At 44.9% G+C, this 27593-nt stretch overlaps 2 protein-coding genes across 6 annotated transcripts in view; one reads left to right on the forward strand and one right to left on the reverse strand.

Moving 5' to 3' along the window:
• Nucleotides 1-10549: 10549 nt before the first annotated feature.
• ADAT2 (adenosine deaminase tRNA specific 2) overlaps nucleotides 10550-27593 on the reverse strand; it is a 628714-nt gene continuing 611670 nt past the window's right edge. The window contains exons 1-7 of one of the 5 annotated variants that reach the window (XM_066605473.1): nucleotides 25380-25464; nucleotides 21938-22015; nucleotides 16940-17044; nucleotides 14508-14658; nucleotides 12610-12716; nucleotides 11069-11141; nucleotides 10550-10985 (exon numbers count right to left, since the gene is read on the reverse strand). In XM_066605473.1, the coding sequence (XP_066461570.1) occupies nucleotides 10954-10985; nucleotides 11069-11141; nucleotides 12610-12716; nucleotides 14508-14658; nucleotides 16940-17044; nucleotides 21938-21997 (528 nt within the window). In that variant the 5' untranslated portion in view covers nucleotides 21998-22015; nucleotides 25380-25464 and the 3' untranslated portion in view covers nucleotides 10550-10953. The other 4 variants (XM_066605474.1, XM_066605476.1, XM_066605472.1 and 1 more) reach the window with 4 other exon arrangements.
• PEX3 (peroxisomal biogenesis factor 3) overlaps nucleotides 25429-27593 on the forward strand; it is a 29986-nt gene continuing 27821 nt past the window's right edge. The window contains exon 1 of the mRNA XM_066605471.1: nucleotides 25429-25514. The gene's annotated coding sequence lies outside the window, so the exon portion shown is untranslated. The remainder of the gene's footprint in view (nucleotides 25515-27593) is intronic.

Raw genomic sequence — 27593 nt, forward strand, 5'->3', positions numbered from 1 at the left:
ACTCTATTAGTGGCAACTGTTAAAGTTCATATTTCGGACAATTCTATCTACATAAATCCTGTACCATCAGCCTTCAACAACACACTATTTTTTCTAAACTCAAGTTACTGCAGCATTCCGACTTATTAAAGGAAGCACATTGATTTGACAGCAGCTCTTCTCTTTAGGCAATTGATGCAGCTGGTACCAAATAGATAGGGAGTGACTATTTCATAGATGCTAGTCACTCGCAGTTATCAGACTGAATGAAAGAGCATTTTCTGAGATTAAAAAAATAAATTCAAATGTACATTTATGCATACAGTTCCAACTGATTAATCAGTTTGGTATTTCTGACTAATAATACAGCATTGTATTGCTCTGTTGGTGACCAGCACTTAAGATCAAAATAGGCCATGTCCTTAAGGGGTTAATGCAGACAACTAAAAGTCAGCCAGTCCTTAGAAACTGAAGTGGCAGGACAGGTAAATAGTCTGCCGATTAAGACCATAGTTTATTTCTTGTGTTGCTTATACAATGACGGGTATGATTTTTTTTTTTTTTTGTATCCATCAATGTAGAAAAGTGCAATATACTACCGTGTTTCCCCAAAAATAAGACCTTGTCTTATATTAATTTTTGCTCCAAAAGAGGAGCTAGGTCTGATTTTCGGGGCAGGTCTTACTATACTTACCTAGCAGGCTCGGTCTAAGTCCTTCCCGCGGCTCTCCACAGCTGCGACGTGCTTCAAGAAGTCCTTGGCCGCTCATACAACATCACTTCCTGGTTATACAGCTATCGCATTGGTTCATTCAGCACTGTATTGTCTGAGCAGCGGTCAAAGAACCAATCACAGCCATCACTTCCTGGAGGCGTGATTTATGAATCCCATAACCAGGAAATAATGTTGTACGAGTGGCTGAGGACTGTGGAAACCACCCCGAAGCTCTAGAAAGCAGCAGGAGGGACCCGGACCGAATCTGCTAGGTAATGTATTCTCTTTCTTTAATGTAGTGTAACTAGGGCTTATTTTCAGGGTATGCCCTATATTTACCCCCCCCTTGATAAATTATGCTAGGGCTTATTTTCAGGGTAGGTCTTATTTACAGGAAAACTAGGATATTTTCTTCCTATACTGTAAAAAACGGTATGCTGATGCATATGAGCTGGTGTTCAGGTCAGATAAGACCAAAGAGTTCAAGTTCTTGGCTAGAGGTTTTCCCATTATTTTACGGAGAGCGCTGGAGATTACCAAGTGCTTGAACTTGACTACTGTCGGCGCTCCATTGAAATGAATAGAGCGGTGACCAAGCTGTTGCTGTATTCATTTTAAAATTGCTCAGGGGGACATGGCTTCTTGCGATTGGTGTGGGGCCTAGGGGTCAAGGCCCCACCAGTCACCGAGTTATCTTTTATCCTGTGGTTTGGGGAAAATGTTTTCTTACTGTAATACACCTTTATTAAAAATTGTTAAAAGTTTTTTTTTTTCTGCATACAAAAGTATAGACGTAAAATGCACCAAATATGAATTGTGTTTACAAAGCCTTAAAGATGCCCCAAAAGGAAGTATGTTTTTAACTTAGCAACATAAGTTATATCAATGACACATGCATTTTAATGTACCCTTTACAAATATTCTTTATTTGCTATAACATGTCAAATTCTTTGCAGTACAGATAATACCAGTAAAAAGAAACTGCAATAGTGGCTCATTTAAATCAAACAATTTGCATTTAGCAGAGATGGTCCTAATGTTTTTCATTCTGATTGATTATTTTAATGGACTCTATACAGAAGGGTAAGATTTATTTGTGTATCTTGTGCACATATGCCCTCCCTATGTGTCTGGGCATTGTGGTGAAGATGCTCTGCAGGTCAGTCATAAATCCTTCTGTAGTTTATTCCTCCAGTCTGCTAGCAGACAACTTAGAAGTGACAGCAGACCCTGTTATCAGCTGGAAAAGGTGTCAAATTGTATTTCGGCTCAAAATCCTATGTGCACAGTGTCACTCACAGGCATCATCCACTATCCTTGCCCCCTGTGATACTCCTTGAGGGTGAGGGATGCTGTGACAAGGACACGCAAACAGAAGGAGTAATGTCAGTTCAATAGGTAAATATAAACACAGAATATGCTTATTTTAATGCAATAAACATCCTGATCATATATAATAATGAGGTATAAAGAAAATATGCAGTTTATAATGTACATAAAACCATGTTACGTAATGTATATCAATTGTAAAAAAGAGCTGAGCTACACATATAGAATTACAGGAATATCATTCCAACTTTTGGGACCTGCTCATTGCCTTAAAGTGAATGCCATCGTTGAATGCCATTTTTTTTACTTGAATTGTACATTTGGGTTGATTCATTTCTTAATACATCCTTAGCACACTTGAAGCTAACTGTTTTTCTGATCTACATATACAAATCTCCTGGAAAGTGCGTTTTAAATTTGAAAAATTTAATAAAAATACTCTGTGTGTAGATATTGCTGCTATGGTATATACTTGTTATGGCGCCCCCTGCTGTTCTTTTGATTCCCTCTGAAAAAAAACACCCACTCAAATTGTCCAGTGCTGGTGACCACTAGTTTTTGTTAGGGCTCAGTCAGACGAGCGGTTTTTTTTTTTTGTGCACACCTATGTGCGCAAAAAAGCCCTCCCCACATTAGTAAAATACGCATGACCATAGCTCCATGCCCATTACTTTCAATGGGACCAGCGCTACTGCTGCTCCCGGCCCCATTGAAAGCAATGGGATGCAGGCATCCCCGCAGCTTTAAATATAAGCCCTTCCCTGATAATCATCGCTAGGTGTAGGAAAAAAAAGAAAAAACATTACTCTCCTAGCAGCACTGTCCGGACTCTGGCGTGTCTTCTCTCTGCAATCCCAAGACTGATCTAAAGCACTGTCAAGAGGCGGGGATTTAAAATTCCCTGTCTCTTGAAAGTGCTGGTCTGATTGCCTGAGCGCTCAGCCAATGACAGGCAGCGCTCAGCCATTCAATGAATTCAACGCATGTGTTGCGATGCTGCCGCCAGCCCCATTGAGAACAATGGGCGATGCAATGTGAAAGCACGCCCAAAAGATAGGATGTGCTGCGTTTTTTTTTCCGTGCTGCAATACCTTAAAAATTAGTAATGTGTATGACCCCATTCAAAAGAATAGCCCTTCACAGAAAAACTCCCTAAGACAATACCTTCATTAATAAGGTAATAAAATTGGGGCTACAGGACAAATAAGACCAACACAAAGAGGAGTACACAAACCACACACAGGTAGAAGCCAATTGTATGTTTTACAAAAAAATAAGTCCCATGCTTCCAATCGTAAGACCTAGGATCTAAGTCCAAGTTGCCTTCTATCAGAAGTACACAAATTTTTTTGATCACCAGCACTAGTGTACTTCTGATACAAGACAACTTGGACTTAGATCCTAGGTCTTCAGAGGGGACTAGTAAACTGTTAGATCCAGATCTTTAGTTATCAGAAAGAACTAGGAACTGTCAGAAACTACTCTAAATTATGATTGAGTAGCAAATGAGTCTGGAATATACATAATATACAATTATTAGAAGGAACAAAAAACTGGACAGCAAGAGTAACGAACAGAGAAGTCCTGAATCATATAAGACCCAGTATATCACTGGAGGGGAAGATGGCCTGGCTCAGACTCACGTATTTTGGCCATGTAATGCTAACAGAGTCGCTAGAAAGGTATAATGCTTGGACAGATCAGTGGCAAAAGAAGACCCGGCCGCCAAAGGACGCAATGGCTAATACTGTCATAGCTGATACTGGCATGGATATCACACAACTGAAAGAAGCAGTGCAAAACCGAAAAACATGGAGGAAGAAAGCCTTAGGGACGCCGATGGTCATGAACGAAAAAACGGCTAACAACAACAAGAACTGTCAGAATTAGTTCATAGCTGTGACTGGGAATTACCATCCTATCTTACTACACTTTGATCTAGAGTTGAGTACTAATCCTTAGGTGTCACCGCTGTGGGGACTACTTTGGAGTGGAGCATTAATTGGAGGTTTTTTGTCAAACCTCCAAGGATACCGATTTATTATACCATTGGTCAAAGTGGATGCTTTGTCTCCATTCGCTTGTACTCAATGAGATTGTTTCTTTTACGCTTGCAACTTTCCTTCTCCATATGATTGGAAGCATGGGACTATTATCTTTTTTGTGGAGGAGTGTAAAACGAACATTTGTCCCCTACCTGTGTGTGGTTTGTGTATTCCTCACTGTGTTGGTCTTATTTGCCCTGAAGCCCCAATTTTATTACCTTATTAATAAAGTTATTGTTTTAGGGAGTATTTCTGTGAAGGGCTTATAGAGGTTCATATTCGTGGAAGATTTGTGTGCCTCGCAACACACAAATCTTACACGATTTTCTCATCCGTGTGGAAACGGCCTTAGGGTCCATTTTCACCAAATGATTTATCGCCTGAACGAGTGAACGATGTCAGAGTTCGCTCGAGCAGCCTGTTTGTTGGCTCGTTCAAACGAGAAATCCTTCAGTTGTTCATATTCGCCATTTAACTTTCGGTATTTTTAAACAGAAATAGTGTAGTTTCAAGTCACCTAGTTAGAATAAAAAAAGCTTAAGCTTAAAGGGGTTCTGACATGAATAATGTTTTTATGCTTTAGCAGCCATTGTTCCCTGGTCTGCCTAATGGACCCAGGGAACCCATGGTTTAATGGCTGCTAAAGCATAAAAATCTTATACTTACCTGTTCTCCTGTTGTTGTTGACATTGGGGGGGTCATCTCCCGGCAGCATATTAGCACTTTCTGCTTAGGTTAAGCAGCCTGACTAGAGCCACCTGATTGGTGCACGCTGTGCAGTCACGTGGTGCCGAAGAGCCAATCAGGTGGCTCTAATCAGCAGCGCTGCTTAACCTAAGCAGAAAGTGCTAGTATGCCTCCCGGCAGGCAGTCTTCTTCCTCCAGCAGACGCGCCGCTCCGGGGTCGCGCGCATGCGCAGTGGAGAGGTGCCCTCTGACAGGAGTCAGGACGGGCTGCGTCTCCACTGCGCATGCGCAGCACTCCGGAGTTCAGCCGGACGGACGGGCCGCCCACAGCAAGCACTGTTTGTGACGTGCTTGCTGTGGCGGTCCGTCCGTTGACCTCGGAAGTGCCTGACGGACGGACCAGAGCAGGAAGCGGTCTTTTTGACCGCTCCTGCTCTGCTTTAAAGGCACAGAAGAAGATGCCGGCTGGAGGGGACATGCCTGGCCATCGGGCCAGGCCAGGCAAGGTGAGTACAAATTTTTTTTTTTTCATGTCAGAACCCCTTTAATAACCTTTTTTCAAATAAATTGAAAACCCCTTTTTGCATTTTCAGATAAAAAAATTGGAAACATCACAACTGTAGAAGTCTGAACTTTAAAATTTATTGCATTATCTATCCTGCATGGTGAATGTCATTAAAATAATAATATTAATAATAATAATAAACCAAACCTCCAATCCCTGGTGCTTAACCCCTTACATGACGCGGTCAATGCAACCGCAGTATGTAAAAGGCTGACAGACCGAGGGAGACTCCTGCGATGTGCTATGGCGCTAGAGGCTTGGATATAGCCTTTGGGTTGCTAGGAACAGTGGCCTATGAGGTCACTGGCTAGGGTTCATGGGTTTTCTAATGCACTACTGTACTGTACAGTAGTGTATTAGAAGAATGATAAAATATGCTGGTATTCAAGTCCCCTAGTGGGACAAAAATAAAATGTAAACTTATACAGTGCACGTTATTAGAAAAAATACCAAAAACATGGCATAAATAGCTAATTTTGCCTATCTTGCTTTACAAAAAAATGGTAAAGAAAGGGATCAACAAATGGTACAACTCAGCCAACAAAAGGAAAAAGAAACCTTTTCACAGCACAGGAAGTTTTAGTGGTCTTTGAATGCAGCGTTAAACAAAAAATGCCTTTTTTTAATAAAAGTGTGAAAAAGTTGCAAACCCCCCCCCAAACCTATATAAATTCGGTATTGTCATAATTGTATTGGCTTTCAGAATTAACGCCGTTAATATAAAACACATGCAGATTTTGTTAATCTTGCCTCTAGAAAAAAAGGAATAAAAATCCATCAAAATGTCACGTGTCCACAAAAATTGGATAATTAAAGACTAGAGTTTATCCTGCCAAAAACAAGCCCTCTTAGAGCTCCGTTGGAGTAAAAGTAAAAATGCTATGGCTTTTGGAATGCGGTGACACAAAAGCAAATCTTAAAAAAAAATGTTTTTTGAATACAAAAATAACAACACACAAAAAAACATATAAACTTGGTATCGTCAAAACCATGCTAACCCAGAGAATTATATTATCTCATTATTAACTTTGCACACTATACACCGGAAAAATGAAATCCAGATTTGCAGATTTTCTTTTTTTCCCCTAATCCCCCTAAAAAAATGAATAACAGTTATACAATACATATGTACCCCAAAATGATGCAATTAAAAAATACATCTTGTCCTGCAACCAACAACCCCTCATATGGCTGTCGACGGAAAAATGTAAAAGTTAGGACTTCTGAAATGCGATGATGAAAAAAAACCCTGTAAAAATGGGTTATTAAGGCGCAAACAGGCTTTGTCACTGTGGGGCTAAGATATTGGGGCATATTTACTCATACTGTCTAATTAGACAGTGCAAACGTGGACAGTCTTAAAATGTGGCAGATATATCACAGTGACTGTACTGGATGGTACATCTGGTGCATCCTTTGTTTACTCTATCTTTAGGCCACCTATTAGTTGAGTTACAACAGATATTGTGACAAACTTTTAGCGCATCTGGAGTGAAAAGCTGCTTTTAGGCCTCGCCCCTCTCCAGGAAAGCCATACCCCCTTTTCAGACTTTGCATAAAAAATTGTCTCAAAGAGTCTAAAACACATTAGAAAACCCTGTTTAATGCAAAAATGTTTAATAAAAACAAGTTGAAATAAAACGCATTAGAATTGTGGTACACAGCATTTATGAGTCTTCTGCAAAATGTACACCAGAAAACTGGCGTATTTGCAATAGTAAATCTGACCCATTTCTCAAATTTTGTAGAACAATTACGATCTTGCTCACATCAGTGTCTGAGATTTTATTTGGAACTTCTGTCATTGATTCCCACTAAAGAACATAAAAGAAGCACGCTGTGCTATTTTGTCCTGCATATGCCGTCTGGAAACTAGATGGATTCCATTATAGGCAAAGCAGTTCATTTGGCGTCCTTCGGTTCAGTCATAAGACAGATCCGTTTCTGGCCAGCGATGACCATTTTCCTGCTTACAAAATAGGGCCTTTACATCAATACTCATGATTTGTTAAACAAGATGAAAAAAATAGCTAAAAAAACCCTCTTTCTTGCGCAGTTCTCTTTGTTTACAAAAAGAATTTTAGAAAAACATGTTTGGCATTGTCACGTCTGTAACCACCCGTGCAGTACATTGAACACGCATTTTATCCCACAGGCAAATACTTTAGAAAAAAAAGCAAAAAAAGAAGCAAAAAATACTTTTTAGTTCATTTCACATCCCAAAAAACGCAATAAACACGATCAATTAAGTCATATGTACTTCAAAATTCTACCAATAAAACTACTGCTCATCATGCAAAAATCGAGCACTTACACAACTCCGTCCATGAAAAAATAAAAAACTTTTTTTACGCAAATGTGGAAGAACATTAAAGGTATTAATGTTGGCATTATCATAATCATACGAATCTGCTGCTGCTGCTGCTGCAAAAGAGAAGACATACAAAATATTGGAAGAACTGATGTTTTTTCACCCTCCGTTCCCCAAAAAAGATATGAATATTAGTTATACATTATATGTAATGCAAAGTCCAATACAAACTACAGTTTACCGTGCAACAAACAAGCCCATTTAGATTAAAAAAAGTTGCTGCTTTTGAAAAGCGGAGATAAAAATCCCCAAAAATCATTGTGTCCTTAGGTCCACACTAGGGCACATTCTTAATTGAGTAATTTTACAACAAATGTGAACGACTGAGTAATTTCTCATTTGAATGAGCCAACAATGTATCTGCCTGTATAAACAGACTGCCTGAGCAAACTAGCGAACTCTGACATCGTTCGCTTGTTGAAACGATATAGTGGCTTATCTAAATGGACCTTTATAGTTATATGGTGATCTAGGTTTGGTACAATAAACCACTCTGAGACTGGTTTCCATAATATGAATCCTAATATGGAGCCATATTACAGCCTAAAGTAAAAAGAAGTTTGTGTTACTATTTACTAATCATAAACTTCTAGGTTTCCGATCAGGAAAAGGAAAATTACACTTACAAGTAATTTGATTTTCTAGAACCCATTACGACACCAGGAGGGAGGATCCACCCCCAAGGACAGGAAACCTGCAGATAAAAAGGTGGAGCTCTGTTGCATCAGTGGTTTACAGAGGATGAGAGGACCCCAGTCATTTATTAAAAAATGATGATACTAGGAGGGAGTCAAATAGAAATATCAGGGTGGGATAGCAGCTTGGATAACCTTTCTACTAAAGGACAAGTCAGAAATAGAATTCAGATCCAAGCAATAGTGTGGGAAAAAAGTACAGTGAGAAGACCAAGTAGAGGCCCTGCAAATCTGTTCTATGGAAGCCCCAGCTCTTTCAGCCCAAGAAGAAGCCACTGCCCTGATGGTCTTTTTCCCAACAACCCTGAAAGACATGGTCCTGTATATGGGCTCGCTGTCCCATTGAATTGGCATCTGATGTAATTATTTTTGGCAATGGGACTTCCCGGGAACTTATCAAACCAACTTTTCATCCATCAATGAAGACTTCTCAGAGTCCTTGGTAAAGAGCGAATCTTCACATCTAGGCGATTGTGCTAACCATCCCAGGCTTTCAGAATCTGCTATTGTGATGGTCTACTGTGTTGCCTGTGCCCAATAGACAGCTGGAATGTAGGCTGTCAGCAAAGTGCTTTCCTCAAGGTGATCAGTAGGTTTATTGTCAAATTCTGAATCTGTAATTAAATCTTTTTTATTTTCTCCTCTTGTACCAGGTAGATCTGAGCACTGGAATCCAACATTATCCCAAAAAACATCTGCTGCCTTACAGGAAGGGGCTCTGATTTTTAGATTTAAAGTCCAGCCTAACTTTTCCAGGGCTAAAGACATATGAGACATTACCAACCAAAGCTTTTCTGGTTTTCCCACCAGCAGAAACTTGTTCAGATAGAGAAAAAATGAAATGTATTTTTTTCTGACGTGTGCTGCTAACCTAAGGGGAGAGCTTGAAACTGAAGATGGAACAGCCTTCCTCAAAAACTGCAGATTTTTTTATTGCAATGCAGTTATACGCATCTCCAAGATCCTGAACTGACATATAACAATTTGGAAAAAGTAATTTTATCATGGTCTTTATTGTTTCCATTTTTAATCTTTTTATTTTTACACCTTTTAGATTTATAATGGTCTAAAAGAAACTATCCGTTTTTCACAAAAAAAAACAAAAAAAAACAAAACTACTTTTTGATGGCAAGTCACCAGACTAATTTTTTAACCAAAGTGCCCTTCGTGCCGAATTGGCAAACGATGATGTTCTTCCTGCCAATCTTACAGCATGGGCTGAGGCATCTACTATAAAACTGCTTCTTGGATGGTTTGGAGAGGGGAAAGCAACAACTCCCTCTGGACCTTTTCTCTCGAGATTCTAAATGGTCCAACTAGAGGATCATAAAGACTTTGCCGTACAGGTGGCTGAAATATTAGGTTTAAAAGCCGTTGCCACTGACTACCAGGTTTAAATAGCTTTCCACCTTCTTATCTAAAGGATCCTTAAGATGATCCATGACGTCAAAGGGTAACGCTAACTTTCTGGACACTTTTGAAATAGCTACATCAATTTTTGAGGCTCTATCCCAATCCAGTTATATCTCCCTCAAATGGATATTTTCATTTAACCCTTCTTGGTACAAAATTCTTTTTATCAGGTTTCATTCTTTCTTGATTACATATTCTTATGAACAAGAAATGTTCTATGCCATTGGCTCTCCAGGCCCTCAAACATTATATTCTGGATTGACCATGACTCTTTAGGCTCCTTGATGTTGTGTCAGTTTGAGCTTGACGAACTTTGAAGATGGTATATAACAGCAACGATAGCTAAAGGATTTGGAATACACAAATATAAATTTTCAACATCACATGTTAACCACATATGTTGATCCTTCCATGAAAAATCTCGAAAATGTTTTACAACATCTTTGCTATCTCTTTGCGAAAGTTTGGAGATTGGGTTTAAGTTTTAAAGTTTAGCTATATATTTATTAAAAAGGAAAGGATAAATAAAAGGTATGATTTAAATGTATAATGATTTGACTGTAATTGATTTTAAGGGGGAGTACCATGTCAGTTTGCTAGCTGTGGTCAAGAAAGAAGTGTTCTTCGAAATGCGTCTGACGTAGACTTTGTGTTACAGGGTACCTACCATTTGTAATTTTATGGATTTTCTGAAATAAAAGAAGTGTTTTTAAGGAACCGCTTTTCTCCTTTAAGAAGCATACTATGACCAACAATTTGATAGTTTTTTTATTTTTCCAAGTTGTCTTAACATGAAGTGCATCACTTATAACATAATTACATTCATTGATATATTTCAAGTATCATGCAAAGACCTTATTTTGCATGTGAGAACAATTGTGTATGCAGCAGTGGTGACCTCTTCTGGTCTAAAATTTAATGGTGTTGCCATCTGGCTTGCAAGTAACCCATATGAACACGTGCAAACACACAAAAAAAACACCTAAAGGCAGTGCTCTGTCATTCGCTTTTTCTTTACACTACAATTACAAAACAAAACAAAAACACAGAAGGTAGCAGCTCAAGATAGTAAGATGAACCATAGATGATGAGCTTGAATATAGTGTGAAGTAGAATGTTGCATGGAGTTTTCATCAGGCAGAAGCAGAAATGGTTTATTCCTTTTTTCGGACTTTTGATCTTGGTGCTAAATGCAAAAAAAAAAAGAATGGAAAAATATTTTTAAAACGGCGTTTCTTAAAATGTGCAAATAAATAAGAGGGTACCAACCATTAGGGTTTTCTTGCTTGTAAAAGGTCTTCAACATCTCTACAGCTTTTTCAGCTTTGTATCCAGGTATGCACTGTTAAATGAGCATGAGAAGGCGCAGAATCACAGCAAACCAATAAGAAAAGATAAGAATTCCTGTCCTACTCTGAACACCTTCTTTTACTTTCTTCTAGTAAGAGTACTCTCTATGAAGTGCATACTGAAATAGCAGTCACTATCACCCAGGCCTCTATAGTTCTACTGATCAGAAGGTAGTGCTATGCTAAATGTACCATTGGCCATGATGTATTAAATAGTGACTCTGTCACTGACTAAAACCTCCGGCACAGTAGTGTAGTTAGGTCTGTTAATTCATAGACAGCCCACAGACCTATATGCATGCTACCATTTTTTTGTGCAGGCCGATGGTCCACATGAAAAAAACTAATCGCATGTGCTATTCTTGTCTGTATCATGGAAGAGAATTAGGACATGCAAATGCATATCAATGTGCCATTCGCCTGTGTATCAGACAGCATACAAACAGGTGTCAGGGTAGTGATGTGAGTTGAGCCCAAACTTTTTGGGCAGACCTCATACACACGGCAAGTGTGCGTCCAGCCTAAGAGGTACTGGATATAAAAAGTTTAATTCAGCCCTTCCCATCAGCCAAATGGCTGTATAAGTCCTAACTGCATCTGCCCCATTAGCTGAGTCCACTCCATACATAGCAGGTATCGTCTGTCTCTGACAGCCAACACCTGTCCACAACAGCCACAATCAAATATAACAGTGATTGCGGCTGTTAAATCTTAAAAATCCGGAACGGCCCCTCTCGTGATGAAATTGCAGGGTGCCATCTGGGTGTCTGAAGGCCTCCAGGGCTGCCATGATTGTTTGCCTATTGCCTTTAATAGGAAGCCCGTTAAAATACAGTATAATGCAATAACATAGTGTAGCATTATACTATATAAGCGATCACAAGCTTAAGATCCCTATGGGAACTAAAAAACAAACAAGAAAAAAGTTAAATAAAGAGGTTTTTAATTATTACAAAAAAATTAAAATACTAAGAGTTTAAAAACTCCCTTTTTGCCTGCACCATGTATGCCAAGTCTTACAATACATTATATGGTATTGAAACATAAAACCTATCCTGCAAAATACTAGCCCCCATGTAGATATGTCACCGAAAAAAATAAAAAGTTATGCTATTCTTAAACTGGGGATACAAGAACTGCAGAATGTGACCTGGACACAGGAGCATCAATGACCCCAGGTCATGAAAAGATGAATCCCCGGGAACTGGATGCGTGAAAGGTTTTCCAAGTATTTCACAATCACAACACATGGAACCATAGGTTTCCATTGCTCAAATAGTAACCAATAAGGTCTGACTGGAACAAAAGTCAGAAGCCTGCTCAAGCAGGTTATACTTGGTTCTTATAGATTTTGTTGACAGAACTGCAGTTCCAGCACTTCAAAAGGTACTAATGCCGAGATTTTGTTTCTTTAACATTACGAATTTTGTTTTATAATGGAATGAAAATGGATCCTCATACCTTGAAAGGAGTTCCTGTGCTTGGTATGCTATTTTCAGCAACATTCAGAACTGATCCACATCCACCAAAGCGTTCATTACAGCAGCCGTACACCACTAAAGGAATTCCTGTGTCGTTTTTAAGGAGTCATTCAGCAGAGGTTTAGGACTTGAATAGCTGCTGGGATAATGTCGCTATCCAGCAATCCTTGAACAAGAACGGAGAGCACTACCCTTTATTCATCTCAGTGGGACTATTGGAGCGCTTGTACTATCTCTGACAGTCCCATAGAAATTAATGGAGCGGCAGCGGGCACGTATGATTACGGCTCCATTTTCCCGAGGACACTCATGAGCTCCGTTATCATCAGTGAGGCTCCCAGCAGTCAGACCCCCGCCTATCAGACACATCACCTATCCTGTGGGTAGGTGAGGGGTACGTCTCATGAGACAATCCTTTTAAGGGTGAATTTACACATGGTATATTTGTTGCAGAAATTAATCTAAGTGCCCCATTCATCTGAACGAGGCTCGCAATAATCCATGCACATGCTGCAGAATCAATTCCATTAAGGTACATGGAACAGATTACCAGTTGCAGAAATTTCTGAGACAAATCTGCCGCATTTGAAGCGGTTTAGAAAAGGTCTAAATTGCTGTTTGATAACTGTTGAAAGGAGATTTCCTAGTCATTGTTTACAATAATTCAAGTAATAAAACAGTTTAAAGGTTAACAAACGATTCTGGAGGTACATATAATATATCGTTACAGAGGAGAGAACAGTGATTAGATTTGCAATTAGAAGAGTGTAAAGTCCGAAGATTAAAGATAAAATCTGAACTGCAGAGCTCTAAATGAGACGTCAGGCAAACTCCATCAGCAAGAAAGTCCCTTTCATAAGCATTTGTGGGAGGGGGTGGAGGGTACGTTTTCTGAGGAACCCTTCTACTACTGCTGATGAGCGCTGGCCTTCTTCACTTTGGCATTGGAATGGGCTGCAATTGCGGATTGCAAGCTATGCGTGTGGCGTGGGTTTGATAGATTGCCTATCACATCGTGGTAATACTATGGTATTACATCTTACTAGAGGAGCGATCAAACCATCACAAGTTTACGTGTCCTATGAGAGATTAATAAAACGGACTTTTACTTTTTCTTATTTTTGAAAAAACAAAGGTAATTAAAAAAAAAAATCAATCACTTTTGACATATTTAAAATTAAAGAAATGTAAAAACAAAAACAAAACACATTTGCTATCGCTGCGTCCAAAAAAGTCTAATCTGTCAAAGTAATGCATTATTTACCCCATACGGTGAACGCCGCCAGAAAACAAATACGCAACGCCAGAACTGTTCTTTTTTTGGTCACCTCATCTCCAAGAAAAACAAAGGTAAAAAAAAGCGATAAAAAAGCCATTTGTACTCCCAAATGCTACCAATAGAAACTGCAATACTTCCTGTAAAAAACAATCCCAGACAACTATGTAGACCAAAAAAGTAAAAAAAAAAAAAATTATAATTTTAAAAGTAGTGCAGCAAAAAGCAAAAACTATATAAATTTGGTGTTGTAGTAATCACACTATTCCATAGAACAAAGTTATCATTTTTGCTGAAGTGTGTACACCGTAGAAACAAACCCCCCAAAGATGGAGGAATTGTGCTTTTTCTTCCCGTTTCATTCCAGAATTTTTAAAACGTTTATCAGCACATTATAAGGTTCATTAAATAGAACTATTAAAAAATCAAACTTGTCCCGTTAAAAAAAAGCCCTCAGACAACTAAGTTGATGGATAAATGAAAGAATTATGATTTTTTAAAAGTGTGGGAAGGGAGGGGGCAGAGTGAAAATGAAAAAAGGGTCAGCGTCCTTAAGGGATCAAAGCTATAAATGATACATCTTTGTAACGTAGGAAGGATACGGAGTAAACGCAGAGCACCCGCACACATAATGCATGGTTCCACTGTCACATACAAGATGGTGTCTTCAAAAACTTCTTTGGAGCCCTTACCATTCTTCTTACACCAGTCTATTACCTGATCAGTTGCCACCATTTCTGCATGACGTGTAGCCTGTAAGATCAAGAACACGACATGAAGTAAACAAGAATATATAGCTGCCGGTGTTATGCATACTTAAATATATCAAGGGTGTTCTTTATATCTTACATTTAAATTAAAAATGTAATTACTGCTAAAGACTTGTGGAGTCCTAAAAAAAACACATTTAAAAACACTTTGTGATGTATGACCATATGTCTAATAAGCAGAAAAACTAGTTTGAAAATTGCCAATTTTTGTAAATTTATTTTATTAATAAAGACAAAATTTCTTGATGAAAATTTACCACTAACAAAGTACAATATGTCATGAAAAATCACCTCAGAATCGTGTCGATAAGTAAAAGCATCCAAACGTTATTACCACATAAAGTGAGAGTAATGAGATTTGAAAAATAAGGGTTGAGGCCAAAATAGGCCATGTCATTAAGGGGTTAAAATTATTGTCAAAGCACAAATAAGCTGTTAGCAGATGATATTGCTGTTTGCAGAACAAGTGCTTGTTTATATTGAACACTATTGTATTGCACTTTGTGGATCCTAGAAGCTAGAGTATATCTCATAAGAGAACTATCTAGCTGTTGGCAAAGGGTTAACAAAATGTCAGCAACTATTTTAGACAACTCAAGATTGTCAATCATAACAATTCTTGAGGGAACGAACCACAGCTGGCCTATGTGTGGCAGTACACAAGTGTCCTAAAGCCCTTTGCACTGCCTTCTGTGTTTAGTTTGGTCAGTATTAGTGTATTATATCGCTACCGGAAGTTAGGGGTGGCGACATAATACAGCACTGTCAAAAAATGTAAACCCCCACAGCTTTGGATTGGTTGGGGGCGTATTTGATCCACGAAGTGCCGCCCTGAGGATTGCGGTGCCTGTGACAGAGAACAGAGGCGGCCTGGATGGAGCAAGTGGCCTGGACAGAGCAGGCGGCCGGTGCCACCTGGGACGCACCACACAAAGGCGGTGGCCAGGGCGGAGGACTCAGCCGCCAGCTGGCATCCATCACAGCCACAGTACAAGGGACGCCAGCCGTCAGTTTGACGGCCGCCTCAACTAAGGGGACGACAGCACACGCCGAGGGCATACAGCGGCAGCGGATTTGAGAGCACCAGGGGCGACGGTGTAAGGGGACACACCAGCAGCCAAGTGGAGACATAGGCAGCACCGATGCCGCGCCCGTAAGGAGCAGGAGCCGATTCCACTGCAGGAAGGGGAGACAGCTGGAGCTGAGGGGAGACTGAGAGGGCGAGAGCAGGAGCTGGGCTTACTCTCCGCAGCCGCCAGGGAACATTCTGTGAAGGCCAGCAGAACACAAAGATGAGGGGTGAGCCAATCGGACACTGGGGGCATGACATTGCTGTCAAGCTCCCTAACACTCAGCTACACCCACCACATCTGGTCGCGTCAAGATACACTAATACCAGTATGGTCTAAAGCTCTGCCTTAGGGCTCATTCACATGAGAGAATTTGCACAGCTAACACACGCACCAAAAAAACATGACTATTAGAACAATGGTTTATTATTGAAACGTTCAGATGAAAGAATTTTAGGTGTGCAAAAAACACACCTAAAAAGATAGGACATCAGCAGCTGAAATTTAGCAACTGAAATTCCCTGCTGCGCTAAATTATAGGTCCAACATTATTGACCTATCTTTGGTGCACAAAATGCAGGAGTGTCCATAGACTCCTATGGGAGCTGAAAAAAAAGGGAGTGAGGAAGATTTGCAGTGTTTAGCTAAACATTGCCATTGTTTATCTTAAACTGCTAAACAATGGGAATGGGAGGGAAGATTAGCAGCTTTAGGGTGCCCACCCACTAGCGTTTTTTTACTGCGAAATTCGCAGCGTTTTTTTTTTTTCTGCAGGGGTCTTTGGGCTATGAGACATGCAAAGCTAAAATCGCGATCGCGATTTTTACATTACAAGTCCCATAGACCCCCTGCAGAAAAAAAAACCTGCGAATTTCGCAGTGAAAAAAAAACGCCAGTGGGTGGGCGCCCTTAAACTGAACATCCCATTGTATGTATGTAGTGAAGGTTTTGTGCTGGCTGGACAAAATAAAAAGCTCTCTCTTTCAACAGCGCATTTTTTCAGCAACACGCTGCTCCCAATCATGTGAACGGGCGATTTTAATGCTAGTGAGGCTTTCGGAAAATTGTCCACTCACGCAATTTTGCCACAATTTTTTTGCGCGGCTATCTTCTGCGTGATTTCGACACCCATGTGAATTGGCCCTTATGTATGGAAATGAAAACCATGTTTACATAGGAGTCAATTGCACATACATTTTTTGTTTCGTTGACTTCATTCCTTCCTCTCCCCACAATTTGGTTGTCATGGACCATGAGACAGCCAACAGGAACTTCACCATTATCCAAGGCATCTTGAGCCTGAAAATTGATAAGAAAACATCCAGTAATACAACATAGACAACTGTAATGCAAAACAAAAAATACCAAATAGCCATGTTACCCAGTAACCATTAGCAAACTACAGATCACTAATCTCAATTTAGCATTTGAAAATTGTCAGCTTGTAGGCTAGCTGCTATGGTCAATAAGGACAGTTTTACATGGCCATAATGACTGCAACACCCAGATTCCCTCTGGTTCTACTGAACTGAATAGATGGTTTAAACTTTTTCTCTCACATCTGTGACTTTAATCTAGTTATTAGTGAGACAGCGTAGGTTCTGACATAGGCATGGTGGCCTTGCCACGGCCCATCAGCTTACGTGTTTTGGCCAAAATGCAAACTAACACCCACATTTATCAGTGTTTTTTGCATGCAGTTTGCTATAGACGCTGGGGAAGCCCAGGATGCCCTGCCAGTGTGGTGCACTGTGGTGATACAGAGCAATCTACTGCTTTGTGAGTAGTGGTTGTATTCCTGTATGGTGTGGCACACTTATCTATGGCTGGCATCCATGGTATCAGTTCATATGTGTGGACTATGTCTGTCCGCAGTTATCCCTCCCCCAATCTGGATGGAGTTTAGTGGCTGCACATTAGTCCGCACATGAACATTTAGCTCCTCTATATTGCAATCTGACTTTCTGGATGCTACTAGGGTATATGGTGATTGAGCCTGCCCTGCAGTATCAGGTGGTGCATGTTTGGCTTTCTTTTTAGTGGGTTATGTCTTTGTACATTTTTGTCTCACCTCTGTGATTTTGATAGTCTAGGGCAGTGGTGGCGAACCTATGGCACGCGTGCCAGAGGCGGCACGCAGAGCCCTCCCTACTGGCACGCGCCCCATCAGCCGCTCACCACTTGTGAATACCAGCAGGGGCCGCGGCTCCCCTGCCGGCATTCACAAACGGCACTGCTAGCCGCGCTGATCCCGGCACACACTGAGTTCAGTGTGCAGCAGGAATCCCTCTTCCCCCTGCCCCGACGTCTCCTACTACTTGGTTCCGCCGGGAGGGGGGAGGGGTCCAGCAGCGTGTGTGTCAGAATGTGTGCCGGGAGCATATTAACACTTTCTTCCCCACTTCTGCAGCAATCAGCAATTCCAGCAACCTGATTGGTTGTTTGGGTTGGCTGATTCACCAAACAACCAATCAGGTTGCTGGGAATTACCTATTGAGGCAGAAGTGGGTAAGAAAAAGTTAATATGCATGCCGGGACCAGAAGAGGAGCTGAGCTTCCAGGAGGAGGGGGAGGAGGTAAGTATGTGGGTCTCGGGAGGGGCACTGTGGGGTGTCAGTACTGCACTGGGGGGCCGCTGGGGGGTGTCAGTACTGCACTGGGGGGGCCGCTGGGGGAATGTGACTGCTGCACTGGGGGGTGTCACTGCTGCACTGGGGGGCCCGCTGGGGGGTGTCACTGCTGCACTGGGGGGACCGCTGGGGGGTGCCACTGCTTCACTGGGGGGACCGCTGGGGGGGTGTCACTGCTGCACTGGGGGGTGTCACTGCTGCATGGGGGGCCACTGGGGGGTGTCACTGCTGCATGGGGGGCCACTGGGGGGTGTCCCTAATGCATTGGTGGGCCGCTGGGGGGGTGTCCCTGATGCACTGGGGGAGCCGCTGGGGGGTGTCCCTGATGCACTGGAGGCCGCTGGGGGGTGTCCCTGATGCACTGGAGGCCGCTGGGGGGTGTCCCTGATGCACTGGGAGGCCGCTGGGGGGTGTCCCTGATGCACTGGGAGGCCGCTGGGGGGGTGTCCCTGATGCACTGGGAGGCCGCTGGGGGGGTGTCCCTGATGCACTGGGAGGCCGCTGGGGGGGTGTCCCTGATGCACTGGGAGGCCGCTGGGGGGGTGTCCCTGATGCACTGGGAGGCCGCTGGGGGGGTGTCCCTGATGCACTGGGAGGCCGCTGGGGGGGTGTCCCTGATGCACTGGGAGGCCGCTGGGGGGGTGTCCCTGATGCACTGGGAGGCCGCTGGGGGGGTGTCCCTGATGCACTGGGAGGCCGCTGGGGGGTGTCCCTGATGCACTGGGAGGCCGCTGGGGAGTGTCCCTGATGCACTGGGAGGCCGCTGGGGGGTGTCCCTGATGCACTGGGAGGCCGCTGGGGGGTGTCCCTGATGCACTGGGAGGCCGCTGGGGGGTGTCCCTGATGCATGGGAGGCCGCTGGGGGTGTCCCTGATGCACTGGGAGGCCGCTGGGGGGTGTCCCTGATGCACTGGGAGGCCGCTAGGCGGTGTCCCTGATGCACTGGGAGGCCGCTGGGGGGTGTCCCTGATGCACTGGGAGGCCACTGGGGGGTGTCCCTGATGCACTGGGAGGCCGCTGGGGGGTGTCCCTGATGCACTGGGAGGCCGCTGGGGGGTGTCCCTGATGCACTGGGAGGCCGCTGGGGGGTGTCCCTGATGCACTGGGAGGCCGCTGGGGGGTGTCCCTGATGCACTGGGAGGCCGCTGGGGGGTGTCCCTGATGCACTGGGAGGCCGCTGGGGGGTGTCCCTGATGCACTGGGAGGCCGCTGGGGGGTGTCCCTGATGCACTGGGAGGCCGCTGGGGGGTGTCCCTGATGCACTGGGAGGCCGCTGGGGGGTGTCCCTGATGCACTGGGAGGCCGCTGGGGGGTGTCCCTGATGCACTGGGAGGCCGCTGGGGGGTGTCCCTGATGCACTGGGAGGCCGCTGGGGGGTGTCCCTGATGCACTGGGAGGCCGCTGGGGGGTGTCCCTGATGCACTGGGAGGCCGCTGGGGGGTGTCCCTGATGCACTGGGAGGCCGCTGGGGGGTGTCCCTGATGCACTGGGAGGCCGCTGGGGGGTGTCCCTGATGCACTGGGAGGCCGCTGGGGGGTGTCCCTGATGCACTGGGAGGCCGCTGGGGGGTGTCCCTGATGCACTGGGAGGCCGCTGGGGGGTGTCCCTGATGCACTGGGAGGCCGCTGGGGGGTGTCCCTGATGCACTGGGAGGCCGCTGGGGGGTGTCCCTGATGCACTGGGAGGCCGCTGGGGGGTGTCCCTGATGCACTGGGAGGCCGCTGGGGGGTGTCCCTGATGCACTGGGAGGCCGCTGGGGGGTGTCCCTTATGCACTGGGAGGCCGCTGGGGGGTGTCCCTAATGCACTGGGGGCCGCTGGGGGGGGTGTCCCTAATGCGCTGGGGGGTCACTATTATCGCTGTGGGGTGGGTGTCACTATCACCGCTGGAGCCGCTGTGGGGTGGGGGTCACTATCACCGCTGGAGCCGCTGTGGGGTCGGGGTCACTATCACCGCTGGAGCCGCTGTGGGGTCGGGGTCACTATCACCGCTGGAGCCGCTGTGGTGTGGGGGTCACTATTATTGCTGGGGGGTGGGGGTCACTATTACTGCTGGGGGTGCTGGGGGGGGGGTGTCACTATTACCGCTGGGGGTGGGGGTCACTCTTACTGCTGGGGCTGCTGTGTGGTGGGGGTCATTATTATCGCTGTGGGGGGGTCACTATTACCGCTGGGGCCGGTGTGATGTGGGGGTCACTATTACCGCTGGGGGGGGGGTGTCACTATTACCGCTGGGGTATGTTTACATGTGGCAGAAATCGGCAGGGCTGTTTCAAAATAGACAGGCTGCAGATTTTGACTACTTTTTGGATGCAGAAATGCTGCAGAATTTTCCACAGTATTTTCCGCTGAGGACATTCTGCAGTATTTCAGCATCCAAAAGGCAGTCAAAATCTGCGCGTTGTCTATTTTGAAGCGGTCCTGTCCTTTTTAGAACGACAGGGGTAAAATTATACGTCGTGATAAGCCCCGCCCCCTGACATGTTGGCACTTTGCGATAAATAAGTTGGTTTTAGGTTGCAGTTTGGGCACTCGGGCTCTAAAAGGTTCGCCATCACTGGTCTAGGGTGTTACTTAGAAATCCTAAAATGCAGCCATGCTTGAATGAAAATAAATTTAGTAACAGCTCTTTTTCTACATTACCAGAAACTGAAAGTGGCAACAGCAAAAAGGTAAGTAAGACAATCTAGCATACAAAAGTCAAGTGTTAAAAGAAAAATTAGTGATCCCAAATAAGTTTTTCATGTTTGACTACATAGTTGACAATGTCAAGGTAAAGCGATGTAAAAACCTCCCATCCGTGATTCTTAAGAGCACAGTAAAAACTCAACATTCAGCATTTTACATTTGCCAACTGATAACTTATCACATAGCAGAAGTCATAGAAAAATGGACATACTGGAGGAACATGTTTTCTCCTTGTTAGCGAAATGAATATGACTCTATTTTTCCCTATTCATTTTATAGTATGCTCCTTGCATTTTGTATGATATAGTCTGTGTCAATGTTTTGTACTTTTCCTTCAACAAGTTTTGCTCAATTGTGTTGAAGAATAAAAGGAGACCTTGGTGATTAGAACATTCCAAGTTCCTAAACTGAATGGCTCGGGTTGCAGCGCCCTGTTCTCTCTAAACAACTTATTGTTTACCAATACTGTACTTTTGTGTTCTGTGAAGCTAATCATGTATGATTCTACTGCGCTTGTGTGCATTTGTTTGGCAGTTTAGATGTTAAATTCTTTATCTTAAGCACTGCGGAATAAGTTGGCGCTATACAAATAAAGATTATTATTATCATCTTACATAGCATATTTGTGTTTATATTTTATCGACCAATGGTAATGAATGAATTATAATAAATCTGAATTATTGTAATTAAGCATGTGCCTCTATAAAAACTGCTGTCTGTCAATCAATAAATCGATAACTTTTGATCACGTCCAGTTGTGTTGTGGTAAAAGCTATTTCCCAGGCTCGGCTGTCCTCTAACTGAATTTGGACCCCAGAAGCATATCGTACAGCAAATAGATTAATATTTGCACTAACACTCTTGTATCTCCTTACCATTTGAAATGCCTTGTCCATCCAATTTTTCATCTCCTCAGTCATCTCTGGTGGTTCCATTTGTACAGAAAATACTCACTAAAATAAGGAGATAATGTTGAGTCTAGTTAAAAAGCCTTACCACAGTAGTTCCATACAGTACTAAGAATACAGTTTATACCAAACTGCCTACAAGGCAACAAATGCCCAGAATTATGCCCATTAGCATAAAACATACATTTTTATTGTAAATAGTATAAAATGAACACACGTGGTTTAAAAGCCCGAGGATGCTGGGAGTTCAAGTGTCCAACAAGTTCCATATAGAATGGTTAGATTCTGTACTATAAGCTCAGCACAAGAGTCACCTAAATAGTATGTACTACAACTCTCAGCAATTGCTGCAGTTAAAGGATCAACACAGCCAGCTGACATATTTCACCACAGAACGTGGTGTCCTCAAGGTAAACCGGCTATATGCTCGGAAAAACTTTAGTTCATGAGAAGGTGGGAGGAGGATCTGGGGATGGAGATGACCCTAGAAAGATAGCAGCATTGTTGTTCTACGATCTCTAAGGGTAGCCACCAAGTTTTTCTTATGGAAACCTCGGTTAAAATTCTTCAAAGAACGTATTTAGTTCCACAGAGAGTCCACCGTGTGTACCCATCCTCCTCCCCGCTCTGTTGCCGAGAGGTTGGGAACATGCTCCACACCTGGTGGTCTTGCCCGGAGGTTGTTAAACTGTGGTCACAAGTCCACAGGTTGATAAATCGCTTGTTTGTGGGCCCAATAAATCTCCCAAGGTCTTCCTCCTAGGAGATCGACTGCCGAGGCTTAAAATTTAGAGCCAATCGACTTATTCAGTTTATCTGTATGGCCACAAGGATCCATATCGCTTCCAAATGGGAAACCTTAACTCTTTCCTTCCCTGAGGTAACCAATAGAATATCTACAAGTATGCTCTATCAAAGGATCCACACTATCAGAACGGATGCCCTACCCAATTTCCTTAAAGGGGTTGTCCCGCGCCGAAACGTTTTTTTTTTCTCTTCAACCCCCCCCACCCCCCCCGTTCGGCGCGAGACAACCCCGATGCAGGGACTTAAAAAAAAAACGCACAGCGCTTACCTGAATCCCCGCGCTCCGGTGACTTCTTACTTACCGGTTGAAGATGGCCGCCGGGATCTTCTCCCTCGGTGGACCGCAGGGCTTCTGTGCGGTCCATTGCCGATTCCAGCCTCCTGATTGGCTGGAATTGGCACGTGACGGGGCGGAGCTACACGGAGCCGGCATCCTGCACGAGCGGCCCCATTGAGAAAAGAAGAAGACCCGGACTGCGCAAGCGCTGTTAATTTGGCCATTAGACGCCGAAAATTAGTCGGCTCCATGGAAACGAGGACGCTAGCAACGGAGCAGGTAAGTGAAAAACTTCTTATAACTTCTGTATGGCTCATAATTAATGCACAATGTACATTACAAAGTGCATTAATATGGCCATACAGAAGTGTATAGACCCACTTGCTGCCGCGGGACAACCCCTTTAATACATGGCAACTCTGGATTGACTATGTAGAACTCCCAGGGCTACATTATAGTTTATCTTCTGCCTAACCACTCTACCAGAAGCCAATCCCTGATATTCAGTATACAATCAATAGAGAATTGATATGGCTCCTCGACGACCCCATGTTATATACCCTTTGTTACCTCTTCCAAGTATTTCATTTTTATGAGTAAGATGTTATAATAAAAATTACAGTACTTTAAAGGGGTTGTCTCGCGAAATCAAGTGGGGTTATACACTTCTGTATGGCCATATTAATGCACTTTGTAATATACATCGTGCATTAAATATGAGCCATACAGAAGTTATTCACTTACCTGCTCCGTTGCTGGCGTCCCCGTCGCCATGGTTCCGTCTAATTTCGGTGTCTTCTTCCTTTTTTAGACGCGCTTGCGCAGTCCGGTCTTCTCCCAGCAGCAGCGCTTTTTTTTATGCAGCACGCTGCTTCAGTGAATGCATGATTTGCACGCTCATGAAGCTTGAGTCTTCTGCGTGTGAAAAATTGCCCCTTCACAATGTTTAGCTGCAGTTTTTTTGACGCGCCTATACTGTGCTAAAACCAAGCCCGTGTGAAAGTGCCCTATGACAGCTTTTAGCTGACATGTTTATTAGCTCTAAAGCTGCAATGTACTAAGACTTTCTACCCTTCACAGGTAAGAACCCTTAAAACCTAACCTTTAATAATAAAACCCTAAAAACAGTGGGCCATATGTTGACAGACAAGATGAACAAACATACAATAAGTATCCCTACATGCAGTAGGGGTAACAACCATAACCTACTACCACAGCCCGCTATTCAGAGGACAAAAGGTAAGTATACTAGACCAGAATATGGATGTCTCCCAGTACATAATACTCCCCAGGAGGTGAAGCTATGCTCCTTACTTAAGATGCTCAGTGCAGCCAGCACCATGCATCCTTAAGGGAAGGTATAGAGGAGTGAATGGATGGTCCTCTATAGAGATGAGCGAACGTACTCGTTAAGGGCGATTTCGCAATCGAGCATCGCTATTTTCGATACCTGACTACTCGGGTGAAAAGATTCGGGGGGCGCCTGGGGTGAGGGGGGGGGGGGGGTTGCAGAGAGGAGTGGGTGCGAGAGAGCTCCCCTCTGTTCCCCAATGCTATCCCCCGCTCCACCACGCCGCCCCCCGCATCTTTTCACCCGAGTAGTCAGGTACTGGAAAATAGCGATGCTCGATTGCGAAATCGCCCTTAACGAGTACGTTCGCTCATCTCTAGTCCTCTACAATGACGTGATGAGAAGGTATGGATCCCTTGGTTGTTGCCCCTAAATATATATCGGAATGGACTCACCTGGTGAGGAACGCCCGTCAGTTGATAGATATCAGTATTATTTCATTTCGCGTTCCTGGATTTTAGATAAATTGGAGAGCATCTCCGGACTAGGCGTTACTCCATGGGGATATTCAGTGCGGATAATAGAGGACTCTTCTACAAAATGTACTTTCCATCTAATATGGGTCTATTATTTTGCTTATTACACCCCTACCTGGGAATGGGATATTTCCTTTTAATGCCTACACATTACCAGGAGGAATAACAGAGGAACCGCACAGAGTTCTGAGAAAAAGATAGTCCTGGAGTGTTCTTAAAGGAGAGATGGCAGTCCGCAGGGCCCCATGCCGTACTACAGGGCCACATATATATGAAGGGGCTGTTACTTACTTTCAGAATGTGGGAACAGTAAATAGCAGAAACATGGCACCCACATAGGGATTACTATGAAGGGATGTGCTTACTGCTTATCTGCAAGCATGGCACAAGAGGTAGGTGGTTTCTATCTACCAGATAACGGACACCATATAGTGGCAGCCGCACTCCTCCCCCCAGTGTCACACACAGACCTTATCACTGCCGCCTACCTCCGCTCACCTGCAGGAAGATGTGCGGTCACATGTTGCCCCGGAACCAGAAGGCGCCGCCTCTGTATCCGGGAGAGTGGGTTACTGGCTGCACCGCGCTGTGTGCTGTCGTATCTGTCCCGGGGAGGCGGACCAGAGCGGCTGAGTACGGAACACTTCAGTATACATTGTGCTCATATAGACAGCGCCCTGTCCGGTTATCTGCCCCTCCGCTAACTTGTACAGCCATGTATGGCACCTGCAGGGTATTACCGGGGGCAGTAGCTGTGACAGTACGGGGCATGCAGGGAGGCTGGTGTCCACAGACCTAGAAGTAACTGATTACATTGGTAACAATGGCTGCACGACGGGCTGGGGATCTGTGGAAACTCTATCATTCATAACAGTATACCCCAAAACAGGTTAATCTGTGAGGCTGTGTCTGGGTGACTTCAGCGCTGGGATTTCATCCTTTGGGCGTCACGTTACATAAGACCTGCGTTACCCCTCGGGGCTCGTGACGATTGTGACTCCGCTGGCGAATGGCAGTTGTCTAGGGTCCTGATCTTTGTGGCGGCGTTTTGAATGCCGCGGTATACCGTTCCCATGGATTTCAAAGGGGTCTCACAGATATGCGCTCAAATGCCGCGATTTTCAAGCGCTCGCTGCTCTATTTTGCCGTGTTTTCGCGCTTTTTTAAAACAACTCGCCCATCACAGTGATGTGGTGCATTGAAAACCGCTGTCGGACAGTAACCTGCGTCCGAAGACAGAGGTACAATCACAGCAGATTCACACTATCAAAATCGCGCCATTTTGCCAGCACTGTGTAAGTGGCCGTATACTGTACCGTAGGCTGTGCCGATGCTGTGTGTGGGTGGCCGTATACTGTACCGTAGGCTGTGCCGACGCTGCGTGTGAGTGGCCGTATACTGTACAGTGGGCCGCGCCGACGCTGCGTGTGGGTGGCCGTATACTGTACCGTAGGCTGTGCCGACGCTGCATGTGAGTGGCCGTATACTGTACCGTAGGCTGTGCCGACGCTGCGTGTGAGTGGCCATATACTGTACCGTAGGCCGTGCCGACGCTGCGTGTGAGTGGCCATATACTGTACCGTAGGCCGCGCCGACGCTGCGTGTGGGTGGCCGTATACTGTACCGTAGGCTGTGCCGACGCTGCGTGTGATTGGCCGTATACTGTACCGTAGGCCGTGCCGACGCTGTGTGTGAGTGGCCGTATACTGTACCGTAGGCCGCACCGACGCTGCGTGTGAGTGGCCGTATACTGTACCGTAGGCCGCGCCGACGCTGTATGTGAGTGGCCGTATACTGTACCGTAGGCCGCACCGACGCTGCGTGTGAGTGGCCGTATACTGTACCGTAGGCCGCGCCGACGCTGCGTGTGGGTGGCCGTATACTGTACCGTAGGCCGTGCCGACGCTGCGTGTGAGTGGCCGTATACTGTACCGTAGGCCGTGCCGACGCTGCGTGTGAGTGGCCGTATACTGTACCGTAGGCCGTGCCGACGCTGCGTGTGAGTGGCCGTATACTGTACCGTAGGCCGTGCCGACGCTGCGTGTGAGTGGCCGTATACTGTACCGTAGGCCGCGCCGACGCTGCGTGTGGGTGGCCGTATACTGTACCGTAGGCCGTGCCGACGCTGCGTGTGAGTGGCCGTATACTGTACCGTAGGCCGTGCCGACGCTGCGTGTGAGTGGCCGTATACTGTACCGTAGGCCGTGCCGACGCTGCGTGTGAGTGGCCGTATACTGTACCGTAGGCCGTGCCGACGCTGCGTGTGAGTGGCCGTATACTGTACCGTAGGCCGTGCCGACGCTGCGTGTGAGTGGCCGTATACTGTACCGTAGGCCGCGCCGACGCTGCGTGTGGGTGGCCGTATACTGTACCGTAGGCCGCGCCGACGCTGCGTGTGAGTGGCCGTATACTGTACCGTAGGCCGCGCCGACGCTGCGTGTGAGTGGCCGTATACTGTACCGTAGGCCGCGCCGACGCTGCGTGTGAGTGGCCGTATACTGTACCGTAGGCCGTGCCGACGCTGCGTGTGAGTGGCCGTATACTGTACCGTAGGCCGTGCCGACGCTGCGTGTGAGTGGCCGTATACTGTACCGTAGGCTGTGCCGACGCTGCGTGTGGGTGGCCGTATACTGTACCGTAGGCTGTGCCGACGCTGCGTGTGGGTGGCCGTATACTGTACCGTAGGCTGTGCCGACGCTGTGTGGGTGGCCG

This window comes from Eleutherodactylus coqui, chromosome 1, assembly GCF_035609145.1.
Source record: "Eleutherodactylus coqui strain aEleCoq1 chromosome 1, aEleCoq1.hap1, whole genome shotgun sequence".
Taxonomy (NCBI): domain Eukaryota; kingdom Metazoa; phylum Chordata; class Amphibia; order Anura; family Eleutherodactylidae; genus Eleutherodactylus; species Eleutherodactylus coqui.